The sequence below is a fragment of the Rana temporaria genome, chromosome 5 (assembly GCF_905171775.1).
Source record: "Rana temporaria chromosome 5, aRanTem1.1, whole genome shotgun sequence".
Lineage (NCBI taxonomy): Eukaryota > Metazoa > Chordata > Amphibia > Anura > Ranidae > Rana > Rana temporaria.
In genome coordinates this window covers 235072246-235086592 of record NC_053493.1, presented here as the reverse complement: position 1 = coordinate 235086592, position 14347 = coordinate 235072246, and the positions used below count along the sequence as shown (strand labels likewise).

At 46.5% G+C, this 14347-nt stretch overlaps 1 protein-coding gene across 2 annotated transcripts in view; it reads left to right on the top strand.

The window, feature by feature from the left end:
- Positions 1-14347, top strand: part of PIGN (phosphatidylinositol glycan anchor biosynthesis class N) — a 453184-nt gene that overhangs the window by 99946 nt on the left and 338891 nt on the right. For both annotated transcript variants that reach the window (XM_040353586.1, XM_040353585.1), the window contains exon 9: positions 2484-2524. In XM_040353586.1, coding sequence (XP_040209520.1) covers positions 2484-2524 — 41 coding nt within the window. The remainder of the gene's footprint in view (positions 1-2483; positions 2525-14347) is intronic.

The window sequence follows — 14347 nt, the reverse complement described above, 5'->3', positions numbered from 1 at the left end:
CAAGAATGTGTAAATATGTGCCAGCACGCTGTGGAACTTCAGATTGAGTCCAAATGGCTTTATTGAAGTATGATTATATCACAAACAAGAGAGTGCAGCGTTTCAGCGTCATGCAGGACCCCTTCGTCAGGCATGTGATCATCGCATGCCAGAAGAAGGTGTTATGCATGACACCGAAACATTGCACTCTCTTATATATGAGTACCTTATTTAATCATTGCTGTTAGGAGGCAACATGATGTTTCCTAGGTCTTTCCTGTACTTGGCTAAAGTTCTGAGGGAGGAGTATCTAGGACTCTGTTGTATGAATCTGTGTCTTCACAGCTTTGATTGGTCACATAAAAAAAATGCTTTCAGAATAGAACATTTAAAAAATTATTAGCAACAAAGTGTTTTGAAGCTTCATAGAAAAAATATATTTCAAACAAATGTTTATAATTTTTTTTGCAATAACATGGTGTATATGAAGTTGACTGACAAAAGCTTTCACATTGTTCACACTGTAAAGATATCTGGAGGAGGTTCCGCCAATCACAGGCTGTGTCACACCCTTCAGCCTGTGTCTATAGTGTGTATGTGCTGGGACTAATGGAGGTGAAACCTCCATCAATTACCATCTTCTCCCCCCCCCCCCCATAGTGTTTAGCAACATGGAGGAGGAGGGACGGAGGGGGAGTGTCATTTACCACTGTGTATGCACTCACATGTGTGACTCTATAGTAACATGGGCTGCGCAGATAAGAAAAAAGGGAGCAAATGTTTAGTGGAGCATGTTTAGTAGATGTCACCAGCTGATGTACACAATCTCAGGCTGCAGCAGAGACACAGACCAGGAGGGGGGGGACATTGAACAGCAGGATCAAACAGGATTGTTGCAGTCTACAGAAAACAAATGCTGTAGTGCGTGAGTGAGTATAAACACAATGTAATGTAGCATGTATTGACAAGTTTTTGATGATTTGGGTTTAATGACACTTTAAAGCACAATAGGCTTGTAAACGGACCCTTAATTGTTTTGGCGGTAAAACTGTTCGCAGACATTGTATATGCATTTTAATAGTATATTAAGTCAGGGCTTGACAAATTTACTTGGAATCTAGGAGCCAGCTAAAAAAAGTTAGGAGCCATTCTTTTGGCTGCTAATTTTCCAGCATGCTCGTCTGACAGAAGCCAGACTTCTTTTGGACCTGCTGCCATACACACGGGCTGAACGGCGCCCCCCCTTCAGCGCAGATGGACCTTCGATTCAGCACAGAACCCCCATTCCGCACAGACCCCCTTTCAGCACAGATGAACCCCCCATTCTGCACAGACTCCCCTTCAGCACATACTTCCCATTCAGCACAGACTCCCTCTTCAGCACAGATGGACCCCCCTTCAGCACAGACCCCCCTTCAGCACAGATGGACCCCCCTATTCTGCACAGCCACAGACCCCCCCTTCAGCACAGATGGACCCCCATTCAGCAAAGACCCCCCCTTCAGCGCAGATAGACCCCCCTTCAGCACAGACCCCCCCATTTAGCACAGACTTCCTCTTCAGCACAGATGGACCCCCCTTATGCACAGACCCCCCTTCAGTACAGATGGACCCCCTATTCCGCACAGCCACAGACCCCCCCCTTCAGCACAGACCCCCCCTTCAGCATAGACCCCCATTCAGCACAGATTGACCCCCCATTCAGCAAAGACCCCCCATTCAGCACAGACCCCCCTTCAGCACAGATGAACCCCCCATTCCGCACAGATTCCCCATTCCGCACAGACCCCCATTCAACACAGACCCCCCATTCAGCACAGCCCCCCCCATTCAGCACAGACCCCCCCTTCAGCATAGATGGACCCCCCATCCCATTCAGTATCTCAGATCAGAGTGGCACAGGCACAGCAGGTTCCCTCCCCTGTGTACACATAAACACTGGAGGGTGAGGCGGCTTTCACTCTGCTCGCTGTGCCTGTGTGACATCCGGCCCAGGACCGCTCAGACAGCCGCGGCCGCAACAGGAGGGGATGGTTGGTCAGGTGCAGTGGTTTGCTTAAGACGTAACAATAGCATACAGTTTGTAGTTTAACATCCTACTTTGCTTGAGCATTTATATGTGTGTAGAGAACAGGACAAACATTTCTAATTAAGCAGATAAATATTTTTGTTCAGTTTTGGTGCCCTAGATGTGTTGCATTATAGTTGTTTCTGAAACAAGTTCAATAGTCATATAGTTTGCAATAAATAAGCAGTTCTTTCTGTACTTTCTTCCATCAATCTGATTTCATTTACATATACAATATATCTCAAATATTTGAAATACTACAGTGTCCTGTGGTCTAAGGGAGATGCAAGTATAAATTCCTCTGTTTGGTATGCCACTACCCTTAATTACAGTATTTATATACTAGCTACACAGCTAGTTTGTTTACTTGTGTGCAGTATGCTTGGCTAGTTTCTTAATTTTCTGTTTAATGTAATTTATGATCTTTTCTTTCCAGAATGGAATTTGGAAAGCTTTCAAAGAATTGATGTCAACCAGGTACGGCTATTTTAGGTCTCATTTAAAATCATAGTTACATCTATTTTTCTGTGTTTTATATGAGGATGAATCACCTCTCCAAAAATATGGAATTTTGCAGAAACCGTTTAAATAATGATTAAATGTAAAAGATTAGTTCGATTTTAAATATTTCTACCATAGTAGAATTTGCTTGTTAATTAGTGGACTTCTCCCTAGATGTATTAGGGCCTAAGTTAACTTAACCACTTAAGACCCGGACCATTATGCAAGTAAAGGACTTGGCCAGTTTTTTGCGATTCGGCACTGCGTTTTTTTCCCACAAATAGAGCTTTCTTTTGGTGGTATTTGATCACCTCTGCAGTTTTTATTTTTTGCGCTATAAACAAAAATAGAGCGACAATTTAGAAAACAAATCAATATTTTTAACTTTTTGCTATAATATCTATCTAATATATATATATATATATCTAATATAATATCCCCAAAAAAGATATAAAAAATTTATTTTTTTCCTCAGTTTAGGCCGATACATATTCTTGTACATATTTTTGGTAAAAAAAATTGCAATAAGCGTTTATTGATTGGTTTGCGCAAAAGTTATAGCGTTTACAAAATAGGGGATAGTTTTATGGCATTTTTATTAACGATTTTTTTCGTGACTGCGACATTATGGCGGACACATCGGACACTTTTGACACATTTTTGGGACCACTGTAATTTTCACAGCGAAAAGTGCTATAAAAATGCACTGATTACTGTGAAAATGACAATGGCAGTAAAGTGGTTAACCACTAGGTGGCGCTAAGGGGTTATGTGTGCCCTAAGGGAGTGATTCTTACTGTAGGGGGGTGTGGCTGTAGGCATGACGTCACTGATCGTCATTCCCTATATCAGGGAACAGACGATCAGTGTCACTGCCACAGTGAAGAACGGGGAAGGTGTGTTTACACACACCTCTCCCCGTTCTTCAGCTCCTGTGACCGATCGCGGGACACCGGTGGTGATCGGGTCCGCGTGTCCCTCGGGCGCGGTCACTGAGTTTCGGACCCGGTCACGTGCGTACGCCCGCGACCCACGGCTGGGCTCTTAAAGGCGACGTACCTGTGCCCAGCCGTGCCATTCTGCCGACGTATATATTCGGAAGGGGGTCCTTAAGTGGTTAAATGGTTTGTAAACCCTCAAGGTTTTTCACTTTAGTGCATTTCAGCGACGGTGATGAGCACACCAGCTCCAGCTGGTGTCTGGAGTCCTGATTGGATAGATTGATAGCATTACAGCCATTTGCTCCCGCTACTGTCAATCAAATCCTATGCCGGGCCGAGTCCTGCTGTCTGTGTCAATGGACACAGCAGCAGTACACGGGAGCACGCTCGCATGAGTTCCCACAGGGAAAGCACTTCTCCGTTGGGGCACTTGATGCGGGAGGAGCCAGGAACGCCACTGGGGGACCCCATAAGAGGAGGATCAGGGGCACTCTATGTAAAACCCATGCACAGAGGAGGTAAGTATGGCATGTTTGTTATTTAAAAAAAAAAAGAACCTTTACAACCCCTTTAAAGCAGAGCTAAGCACTCTCAGTCAACATTAACTAATTTTTTTATTTTTTAAACAATTTTTTACATTTTTTCAGTTGCTTCCTGTTTTCTAGCATAGGCCAAAGTTATGTTTTTCTTTCATCTGCAGCAGAGAAGGAGAGGCTTTCTCAGCTAAGCACGCCCTCCTGTTTGCATGCCTGAGCGAAGGGCACCTGGATTCTAAAAAGTAAATGCTACTTGAATCATCTGCTCTTACTCAAGATGGCCAAAGCTAGAAATGCTAGGTGGTGTTTTTCACAGTAATTTCTCAGTAAGCATCAATAGCTTCATCATGAGCTGGGTAAAGTAGACAATATGGCTTGCTGAGGTTTAAGGGAGACTTTTTGTGTTTTTTTTCTAGCTCCATTTGTTGGCCCTGGCGAGCTATTAACCTTTCCAGACCCTGTCCATCTCCTTCCTGGCACTTTCTGCACTATGTTGACGGTTCCCCTGCCTCAAGTGGTGCACCCTTTATTTGGGCGGTTCCACTCTGATGACACTGCGGGCCATTTGTGGGTCCCCTGCATCACTTTCTAACTCTTTGACCATCATATCACCTTGGTTTTATTGATTCTGTCCAATTACATATTGTGTACTTCACCCAGCTCCTGATGAAGCTATTGATGCAAAACATTTCAAGTATGAGGCGTTTCCCTATCAAGTTACCAGTTTCACTTAACTGATATTGAGTTATTCTTACTATTCCTACTATAATGTTTATACGTTGAACTGGTTTTTGCTATTTATAATGTGGGTTGTGATACCGGCGCAAAAAACAAAATAAGTACTAATATAATTATAGTGATCAGTCTGCTGCAGTTGTGGTTTACTCCACCAGGTGGTGCAGTTATGTGAAATTTTATAAGTGTTCGTACAGGTGTACTACTGCGCTGACTTCAGGAAAATAAATGAATATGACTAAACTACACGTAACAATCATAGGCAAACTCATATATTATGCAAACGTTGTCCCCAAAAAATATTGTGATGTGATCACATATGTAAAATAAACTCCCTTTTTTTGCGCAAACTCAGAAGCGCCAATGCGCTGACAATCAATGATGTGTATAAAGTATAAATAAATACGAAACTATAAACGATCTATGTAAAAAATAATCCAGTATAATCATGCATTAATGCAAAGTCCTCAAAGCGTGTTTCCAATTCGTGCAGAAATTTGTGCCTTGCTGCAAGAAAATTCGTGACTTTTCCACCTTAAATACAAGTGTCACCACCACCTCCTATTTAGCTATGCTCTCACCAGATCCAAAAAGATAAACAGCATGTAATCATATGATATGCGATCCCACTGCTGGTCCCGGACCTCCGCGCTCCAACTCTCTATGGGTTCTTTTTGTGCTCCCAGAAAAAGAAAAGTCCCATATGGTATAGTACGTTTTGGACGATTTATTCATAAAACATTAAAAACGTGAACTGTACAGTACACTCACATGCTCGTGTGCCCAAGCCGGCACTAGCCTGTCCAGCGTCACTGCTTACTCCCCAGCATGCGTTCCAAGCCTCAGCCGTGGTGCGTTCCAGCGGGCGGAAGTGTCTGTGCAATGCCGTTGCGGAGGTCAGAGTTGTGTGGCGTATTTACAAAAGAGTGATACCCATAGGCCTCGACGCGTTTCGAATGTTCACATTCGTCATCAGGAAGCTCGACAGAATCATATCACCTTGGTTTTATTGATTCTGTCCAATTACATATTGTGTACTTCACCCAGCTCCTGATGAAGCTATTGATGCAAAACATTTCAAGTATGAGGCGTTTCCCTATCAAGTTACCAGTTTCACTTAACTGATATTGAGTTATTCTTACTATTCCTACTATAATGTTTATATGTTGAACTGGTTTTTGCTATTGCCTCTATAGGGTGGCCAAAATTAATTTCAATCGTTCATTACATCAGGAGTAGACAATCTTTGAGAGTGGGAGAACCATCTCAACAACATAAAAGAGATCAAAGATCACTGGGACTTCTTTAGAAATAAAATAAATTAACTAACGGTGCCTAACTAAATAGTAAGGAAACCTTAGAAAAACATAATAAAACACATGTCACTACTCTGTGCTGAGGGGGTTTTTGGCATCCAAAAACAAAAGCTTAGTAAACACAGTTTACCATGCTCCAGTTATGAATAAACACAGGGAGTGATAGGTACTGTTTACTGACGGCGTTTATTCAGATAAGGAAGGTGACGGTAAATTACATATTTACTAGCCCCTTCTCTACTTTCCATTCTCAAATGAATCCTGAAGCATCCTGCGGTAGAGGAGAGGGTGGAGACCGGCAGGGCAAGAGGGGTTTAAGGAAGCACATGGGGGGCCACGTTACAGAAGAACAAAAACCTTAAGAGGAGGGGCAGCGGGAGTAGCATTTAGTGGAATTGATTTGTCTGTATCTTCCTCCCTGCAGCAGCTGTATTCTGGTGGGAGGTAGAGGGAGAAACAGGCATTCAGATGCTGCAAAATACAGTCGATCAGTTCTGCTCTGTGCCCCCCCCCTGCCCCCTCTTCAGGTTTCCTGGATTGGCAACCAAGGGAATGTGATCTACCTGTCACCTGCCTGCAATCCACGGGTAGATCTTGAACGACTGTTGCTGATCTTCGATGTACATGAATAATTGTTAATTGATCTCTTTTTGTACAAATAAATCATGGACTTTATCTATTTTAGAGGGGTTATAATTTTTAAGTCCCGCCTCATTTTCATCTTACTTAAACTTGATCTCCAGGTTTTCTGGAACTTTAAATAGTTATTTAATTAGTTGGTCTGAGTGGCGCTCAGGCAGCTTTGTATTCTGCAAATTAATGCAAAGCGTCTTCTGATTGGCTGAGCCTGAGATTGTCACCTCATCAGCCTGCCTCTCCACCTCAGCCAATCAGAGGAAGCTTTGTATTCATTCACAGAATATAAAGCTGCCTATGAACTGCTGAGCGCCACTAAGACCAACTCTATGATGTTCTGGGCAGGGCCGGTGCAAGGATTTCTGCCTACACAAGCGAAGCTCCATTTTGGCGCCCCCCCCCCCAACGGCCACCCACCTCCCTTGCAAAAATATTTCTTTCAATAATTACCCCCCTTCACATATCCCCCCACACAGTAATGCCCTCCCCTTCACATATCCCCCCACACAGTAATGCCCCCCTTCACATATCCCCCCACACAGTATTGCCCCCCCTTCACATATCCCCCCACACAGTATTGCCCCCCCTTCACATATCCCCCCACACAGTAATGCCCCCCCTTCACATATCCCCCCACACAGTAATGCCCCCCTTCACATATCCCCCCACACAGTATTGCCCCCCCTTCACATATCCCCCCACACAGTATTGCCCCCCCTTCACATATCCCCCCCACACAGTATTACCCCCCTTCACATATCCTCCCACACAGTAATGCCCCCCCCCCTTCACACATCCCCCCACACAGTAATGCCCCCCTTCACATATCCCCCCACACAGTATTGCCCCCCATTCACATATCCCCCCACACAGTATTGCCCCCCCTTCACATATCCCCCCCACACAGTAATGCACCCCCCTTCACATATCCCCCCACACATTATTGCCCCCCATCACATACCCCCCCACACAGTATTTCCCCATCACACATCCCCCCCCCCACACACACACACACAGCACTACCCCCCCCCCCACACACAGCACTGCCCCCCACACACAGCACTGTCCCCCCACAGCGCTACCCCCCCACACACAGCACTGCCCCCCACACACACACAGCACTGCCCCCCACACACACACAGCACTGTCCCCCCACAGAGCTACCCCCCCCCCACACACAGCACTGTCCCCCCCACACACAGCACAGCCCCCCCCACACACAGCACTGTCCCCCCACAGCACTGCCCCCCCACACACACAGCACTGCCCCCCCCCCCCACACACACACAGCACTGCCCCCACCCATCACATTTCCATATATTTTCCTCCCTTCCCTCTCCACTCCTACCTTTCACAGAGCGGAGAGCAGGAGGCGGGACAATCGTGAACCAAAGGCACAGGGGCGCGGGAGCTGCCGGGTTGAATTTTCTGTGAACTGGTGATTGGCTGCTAGGACCGCCTCCTAGCAGCCAATCATATCCTGATTAACGTGACAGGCAGTCCAGAATTGTCCCGCCCACCGCTGTCATAAAGATACAGGAGACGGTCATAGACTGTGCGGCCATGATACAGGAGATGGTCAGAGACTGTGTGGTCATGATACAAGAGATGGTCAGAGACTGTGTGGTCATGATACAGGAGATGGTCAGAGACTGTGTGGTCATGATACAGGAGATGGTCAGAGACTGTGCGGCCATGATACAGGAGATGGTCAGAGACTGTGCGGCCATGATACAGGAGATGGTCAGAGACTGTTGGCCATGCTACAGGAGACGGTCAGAGAATGTGTGAGGACAATGATACAGGAAATGGTCAGAGACTGTGTGCGGACAATGATACAGGCGATGGTCAGAGACTGTGCAGACATTTACACAGGAGATTGTTTTATAATGGTAATGACAAGCAAACTCTTACCTGGCTAACACGGTATCAAACGTTGGAGCCACAGACAGGGTGCTGACAGACAATCATGCCATAAAGAGGAGACGGTCATAGACTGTGCGGAAAATGATACAGGAGATGGTCAGAGACTGTGCGGCCATGATATAGGAGATGGTCAGAGACTGTATGCGGACAAAGATACAGGAAATGGTCAGAGACTATGTGCGGACAATGATACAGCAGACGGTCAGAGAATGTGTGCGGACAATGATACAGGCGATGGTCAGAGACTGCGCAGCCATGAAAAGAACAGAATGAACGCAATTAATAACTTATCAGTGTAATGCTACTTCATTGTCTGCAGGTTTAGGGAAAGGGTAAATAACACTTCTGTATTACTTAACGGTAATAGAGAAGGTGGTGCACCATTCTGGCTGTACTGTCTGGCAGAGGAATCTGAAATCACAAAAATTGCTGCACAGAATTATAAATCTTTGGGTAGATGAAACATTTCACATATGTGTGTGAATAGCTGTTTGCCTGGCATTCATTTTGAAAGCAGAACTGCAGCAAGATAAATAATTTAAATTTAAAATAAAATAAGCCCTCCAGTTTGAACGTCAGTCAGCCTCATTCAATGGTCTTCTCGAAGCCCACACTGGAATGTACAAGCCTTGTCATTCAACAAGTAAGGAGAAGCGGCACAATGATGATCCCATCCAGTGGCGGCTGGTGTTAAAAATTTTTTGGGGGGCGCAAACAAATTGAAAGATTCTGAAAAAAACACATCAATTGCAGCCTCACTGTGCCCATCAAACGCAGCCACTGTGCCCATCAAACGCAGCCACTGTGCCCATCAAACTCAGCCACTGTGCCCATCAAACTCAGCCACTGTGCCCATCAAACGCAGCCACTGTGCCCCATCAAACGCAGCCACTGTGCCCCATCAAACGCAGCCAATGTGCCCCATCAAACGCTGTCATTTTGCCAATCAAATTCTGCCACAGTGCCCCATCAAATGCCACCACAGTGCCCCATCAAATGCCGCCACAGAGCCCCATCAAACGCAGCCACTGTGCCCAGCAAACGTAGCCACTATGCCCAGCAAACGCAGCCACTGTGCCCCAGCAAATGCAGCCACTGTGCCTCAGCAAACGCAGCCACTGTGCCCCAGCAAACGCAGCCACTGTGCCCCAGCAAACGCAGCCACTGTGCCCCAGCAAACGCCGCCACTGTGCCCCAGCAAACGCCGCCACTGTGCCCCAGCAAACGCCGCCACTGTGCCCCAGCAAACGCCGCCACTGTGCCCCAGCAAACGCCGCCACTGTGCCCCAGCAAACGCCGCCACTGTGCCCCAGCAAACGCCGCCACTGTGCCCCATCAAACGCTGTCAGTTTGCCAATCAAATTCTGCCACTGTGCCCCATCAAATGCCGCCACAGTGCCCCATCAAATGCCACCACAGTGCCCCATCAAATGCCGCCACAGAGCCTATCAAACGCAGCCACTGTGCCCCAGCAAACGCCGCCACTGTGCCCCAGCAAACGCCGCCACTGTGCCCCAGCAAACCCAGCCACTGTGCCCCAGCAAACGCCGCCACTGTGCCCCAGCAAACGCCGCCACTGTGCCCCAGCAAACGCCGCCACTGTGCCCCAGCAAACGCTGTCATTTTGCCAATCAAATTCTGCCACTGTGCCCCATCAAATGCCGCCACAGTGCCCCATCAAATGCCACCACAGTGCCCCATCAAATGCCACCACAGTGCCCCATCAAATGCCACCACAGAGCCTATCAAACGCCGCCACTGTGCCCCAGCAAATGCCGCCACTGTGCCCCAGCAAACGCCGCCACTGTGCCCCAGCAAACGCCGCCACTGTGCCCCAGCAAACGCCGCCACTGTGCCCCAGCAAACGCCGCCACTGTGCCCCATCAAATGCTGCCACTGTGCCCAAACGCAGCCACTGTGCCCATCAAATACTGCCACTGTGCCCCATCAAATACTGCCACTGTGCCCCATCAAATGCCGCCACTGTGCCCCATCAAATGCCACCACTGTGCCCCATCAAATGCCACCACAGAGCCTATCAAACGCCGCCACTGTGCCCCAGCAAACGCCGCCACTGTGCCCCAGCAAACGCCGCCACTGTGCCCCAGCAAACGCCGCCACTGTGCCCCAGCAAACGCTGCCACTGTAACCCATCATCAAATGCTGCCACTGTGCCCAAACGCAGCCACTGTGCCCATCAAATGCTGCCACTGTGCCCATCAAATGCTGCCACTGTGCCCATCAAATGCTGCCACTGTGCCCCATCAAATGCCACCACAGTGCCCCATCAAATACCGCCACAGAGCCTATCAAACGCAGCCACTGTGCCCCAGCAAACGCCGCCACTGTGCCCCAGCAAACGCCGCCACTGTGTCCCAGCAAACGCCGCCACTGTGTCCCAGCAAACGCCGCCACTGTGTCCCAGCAAACGCCGCCACTGTGCCCCAGCAAATGCTGCCACTGTAACCCATCATCAAATGCTGCCACTGTGCCCAAACGCAGCCACTGTGCCCATCAAATACTGCCACTGTGCCCATCAAATACTGCCACTGTGCCCCATCAAATGCTGCCACTGTGCCCCATCAAATGCTGCCACTGTGCCCCATCAAATGCTGCCACTGTGCCCCATCAAATGCCGCCACCGTGACCAAACGCAACCACTGTGCCCATCAAATGCCCCCACTGTGCCCAAAGGCAGCAACAGTGCCCCATCAAATTCTGCCACTGTGCCTATCAACTGCAGCCACTGTGCCTATCAAAAGTTGCCACTGACAGGGTACAGACAATGATGATGAGAGCATAGAGAGATTAGGCACAGTACAGACAGACAGCATGTGTGTAGTAAATGTACTTACCTGCTCCTCGCCTCGGTGACTTGGTTCCCTACTGGCAGCAGGAGAAGCAACATGTGACGTTCTCCCTCTCTCTGAGTGCCCTGCAGTGCAATCTGGGAGTTGTAGTCACTGCAGAGCACAGGCACCAGAGGGCCAAGTGAAGTCTGTGTGCCTGTGCTCTGTTGGAGAACTACAACTCCCGCCATGCTCTGGGGCTGCCGTCGCCTTCTTTAGGGGAAAGGCTAGGAGGACGGCGCCGCAGCGGTGGAGCCTGCTATTGGACGCAGGCAGCCTGAGCCGTGCCTACAACCACTATAGATCGCCGCCGCGGACCGGACTCTGCGGCTGTGTGCAGCGCGCCCGCCGCTTGCGAGTCCCACACAACATACACCGCCTCTGAACAATAAAAAAAAAAAAAAGTCATCTTTCCGCCCCATCCCAGGCTGCGGACCTGCCCGCCCCAAGCGGACGCTTGGTCCGCCTGGTGGTTGCGCCGGCCCTGATTCTGGGTGTGAGAGGGAAGTCTGTCTCACTGCCGGAACCCAGCACTGTGTACCGTATGTCGCTGAAGCTACATTCAGTTCATATAACACGAAGGCCTCGTACACACGATAGGTTAACCAGAGGACAACGGTCTGATGGACCGTTTTCATCGGTCAAAACCGATCGTGTGTGGGGCCCATAGGTTATTTAACCATAGGTTAAAAAAAAGACAACTTGCTTTAAAATTAACCTATGGATTCCTAACCGATAGGTCAAAACCGATCGTTACTAGGCACGACCATCGGTTAAAAATCCACGCATGCTCAGAATCAAGTCGACTCATGCTTGGAAGCATTGAACTTCGTTTTTTTTCAGCACGTTGTTGTGTTTTACGTCACTGCGCTCTGACACGATCGGTTATTTAACCTATGGTGTGTAGGCATGACGGACCATCAGTCAGCTTCATCGGTTAACCTAAGACAACGGTCCTTCAGACCGTTGTCCTCTGGTTAACCTATTGTGTGTACAGGGCTTTACAGCCAATGCAGCAGTTGGTGAAGGAAATGGTTTATTTGGACCAACTTGGAAAACCTGGAGACATTTAAAAATGAATTAAATTGCATTGTCATTTTGTAAGAACTTAGTGTTTTGACTATAGCTTTGTTTTTCTAACATCTCTGTTCTTTCTACATTTGAAATGAATTTTCCAACATCAAGTACTGCAATTTCATATTTACTGTCCTGTATATGATGCGTCTCATATAAAAGTTCACATACAAAAATGTCTGTGACATAGATATTATTGAATAGTTTTATGAAATCACACACTGTCTTTCTGAGTTTTTGATTACGTTTTTTTGTACGTGTATGTGTTTTATAGTATTTGTTATATTCCTGCTTTGTTTTCACCTTATAAAGCACCGTGTTAGATGTTGCACTTATATTTATTAAAAAACATAATTATATCCAATATAAAAAACAGTGCCACAGTTCTTAATGTGTAGCTACTATTATACATAACATTCATAAATGAGAAACCTAAATGTTAATAAATATGCTTATTACATATAAATGATATCATAAAAGAAATGTGCCGCAACGCATTGGCTGGAGCTGGGTGATATCACATAAGTAAGGGATCTTGCATAGCACTGGAGTGGCGTGGATCGCACTTGACCACAGGGAATGTTATAGATGTGAGAATCTGCAGTGCACCAGCTAGTACACAATAAAATGTGTGTGATTTTACTTGTGTGATATTTGACGTGGAACACGGAGAATTTGCAATCACATGTGAATTTGGACAATTTGAGTCACAGAAATTTAGACATTTAGAAAATTAGATTTTTTACTTATATTTCACTTTGTTTTGTTTTTTTCAATTGCAAGAGTAGAGTGTAAAGGGTTGTTTATTCACATCAGGCATTAACATGTGGTGGTTAGGCACATAGATTTCTTGCATGATCTTATTTATGTGCAATGAGCATATTTATTGACATTTATTTACCAGACCTTTGCCCGGTAATGTTTGGCAGTTTTTCTATAGGAAAAACTACGATGGAGCATACACACGTCCGGGATTCCCGACCAGAGCTGCTCCATCGCAGTTTTCCTGTCGGGAAAACCGGCCGAGTGTAGAGGGAACGAGACAGACGAGCAGGTTCTCGGCTTTCCCCTCTTTTCCTGTCGGAAATCCCACACTTGTGTACGAGGCATGAGTCTATTTTCTTATATTTAAAATACACAGTGTGTGCAAACACATTATAGTGCCAGCAGCAGTTTACTTTTTATTTTATTCTTACTCTCATATTAAGTATTGGTGGCGCGGAAGTATACATTTTTATATAACAAACAATGTTTTTAATAAAACGTTATTTACACCCCTATAAATGAACTTGCTCTGAAACTGTAGATCATATTTTTCTATGTCTCTTTAGATGGCAGAACTTGACAGCATATTAGTAGCTATCACCTCCTGAGATGTCTGTGCTGTTCAATTTATCCTTTAATAGGCTAGGTGTAGCAAGAGAGCACAGCTCAGCGATTAGAAGTTGGGGTTGGACCCGCTGTGCCACTGTGCTGTGATACCATTTTTATGTGTGTATGTGAGCTTTGTGATAGATGATGGATTTCTTTTTTCCTGTGTAGACCTGTAAAAATCGATTTTATTTTATGCTTTTTTGTCCAGGTTTCTGCTCCTTGCCTAATTTTCTTTTAATGGCTTTGTGTAGTTGTGGTTCATGTGGTATGATTTTTATTTGTGCTGCTTTTCCATTGAAATATAAAGGATTTCTTTGAAGTGTCTCAAGCTCTAGCTCAGTGGGCTTCTTTTTTAATTTTTTTTGCTTTGTCTCTTTATCGTTCCTGCTTTATTGAATAAAAAAAGTGTTCA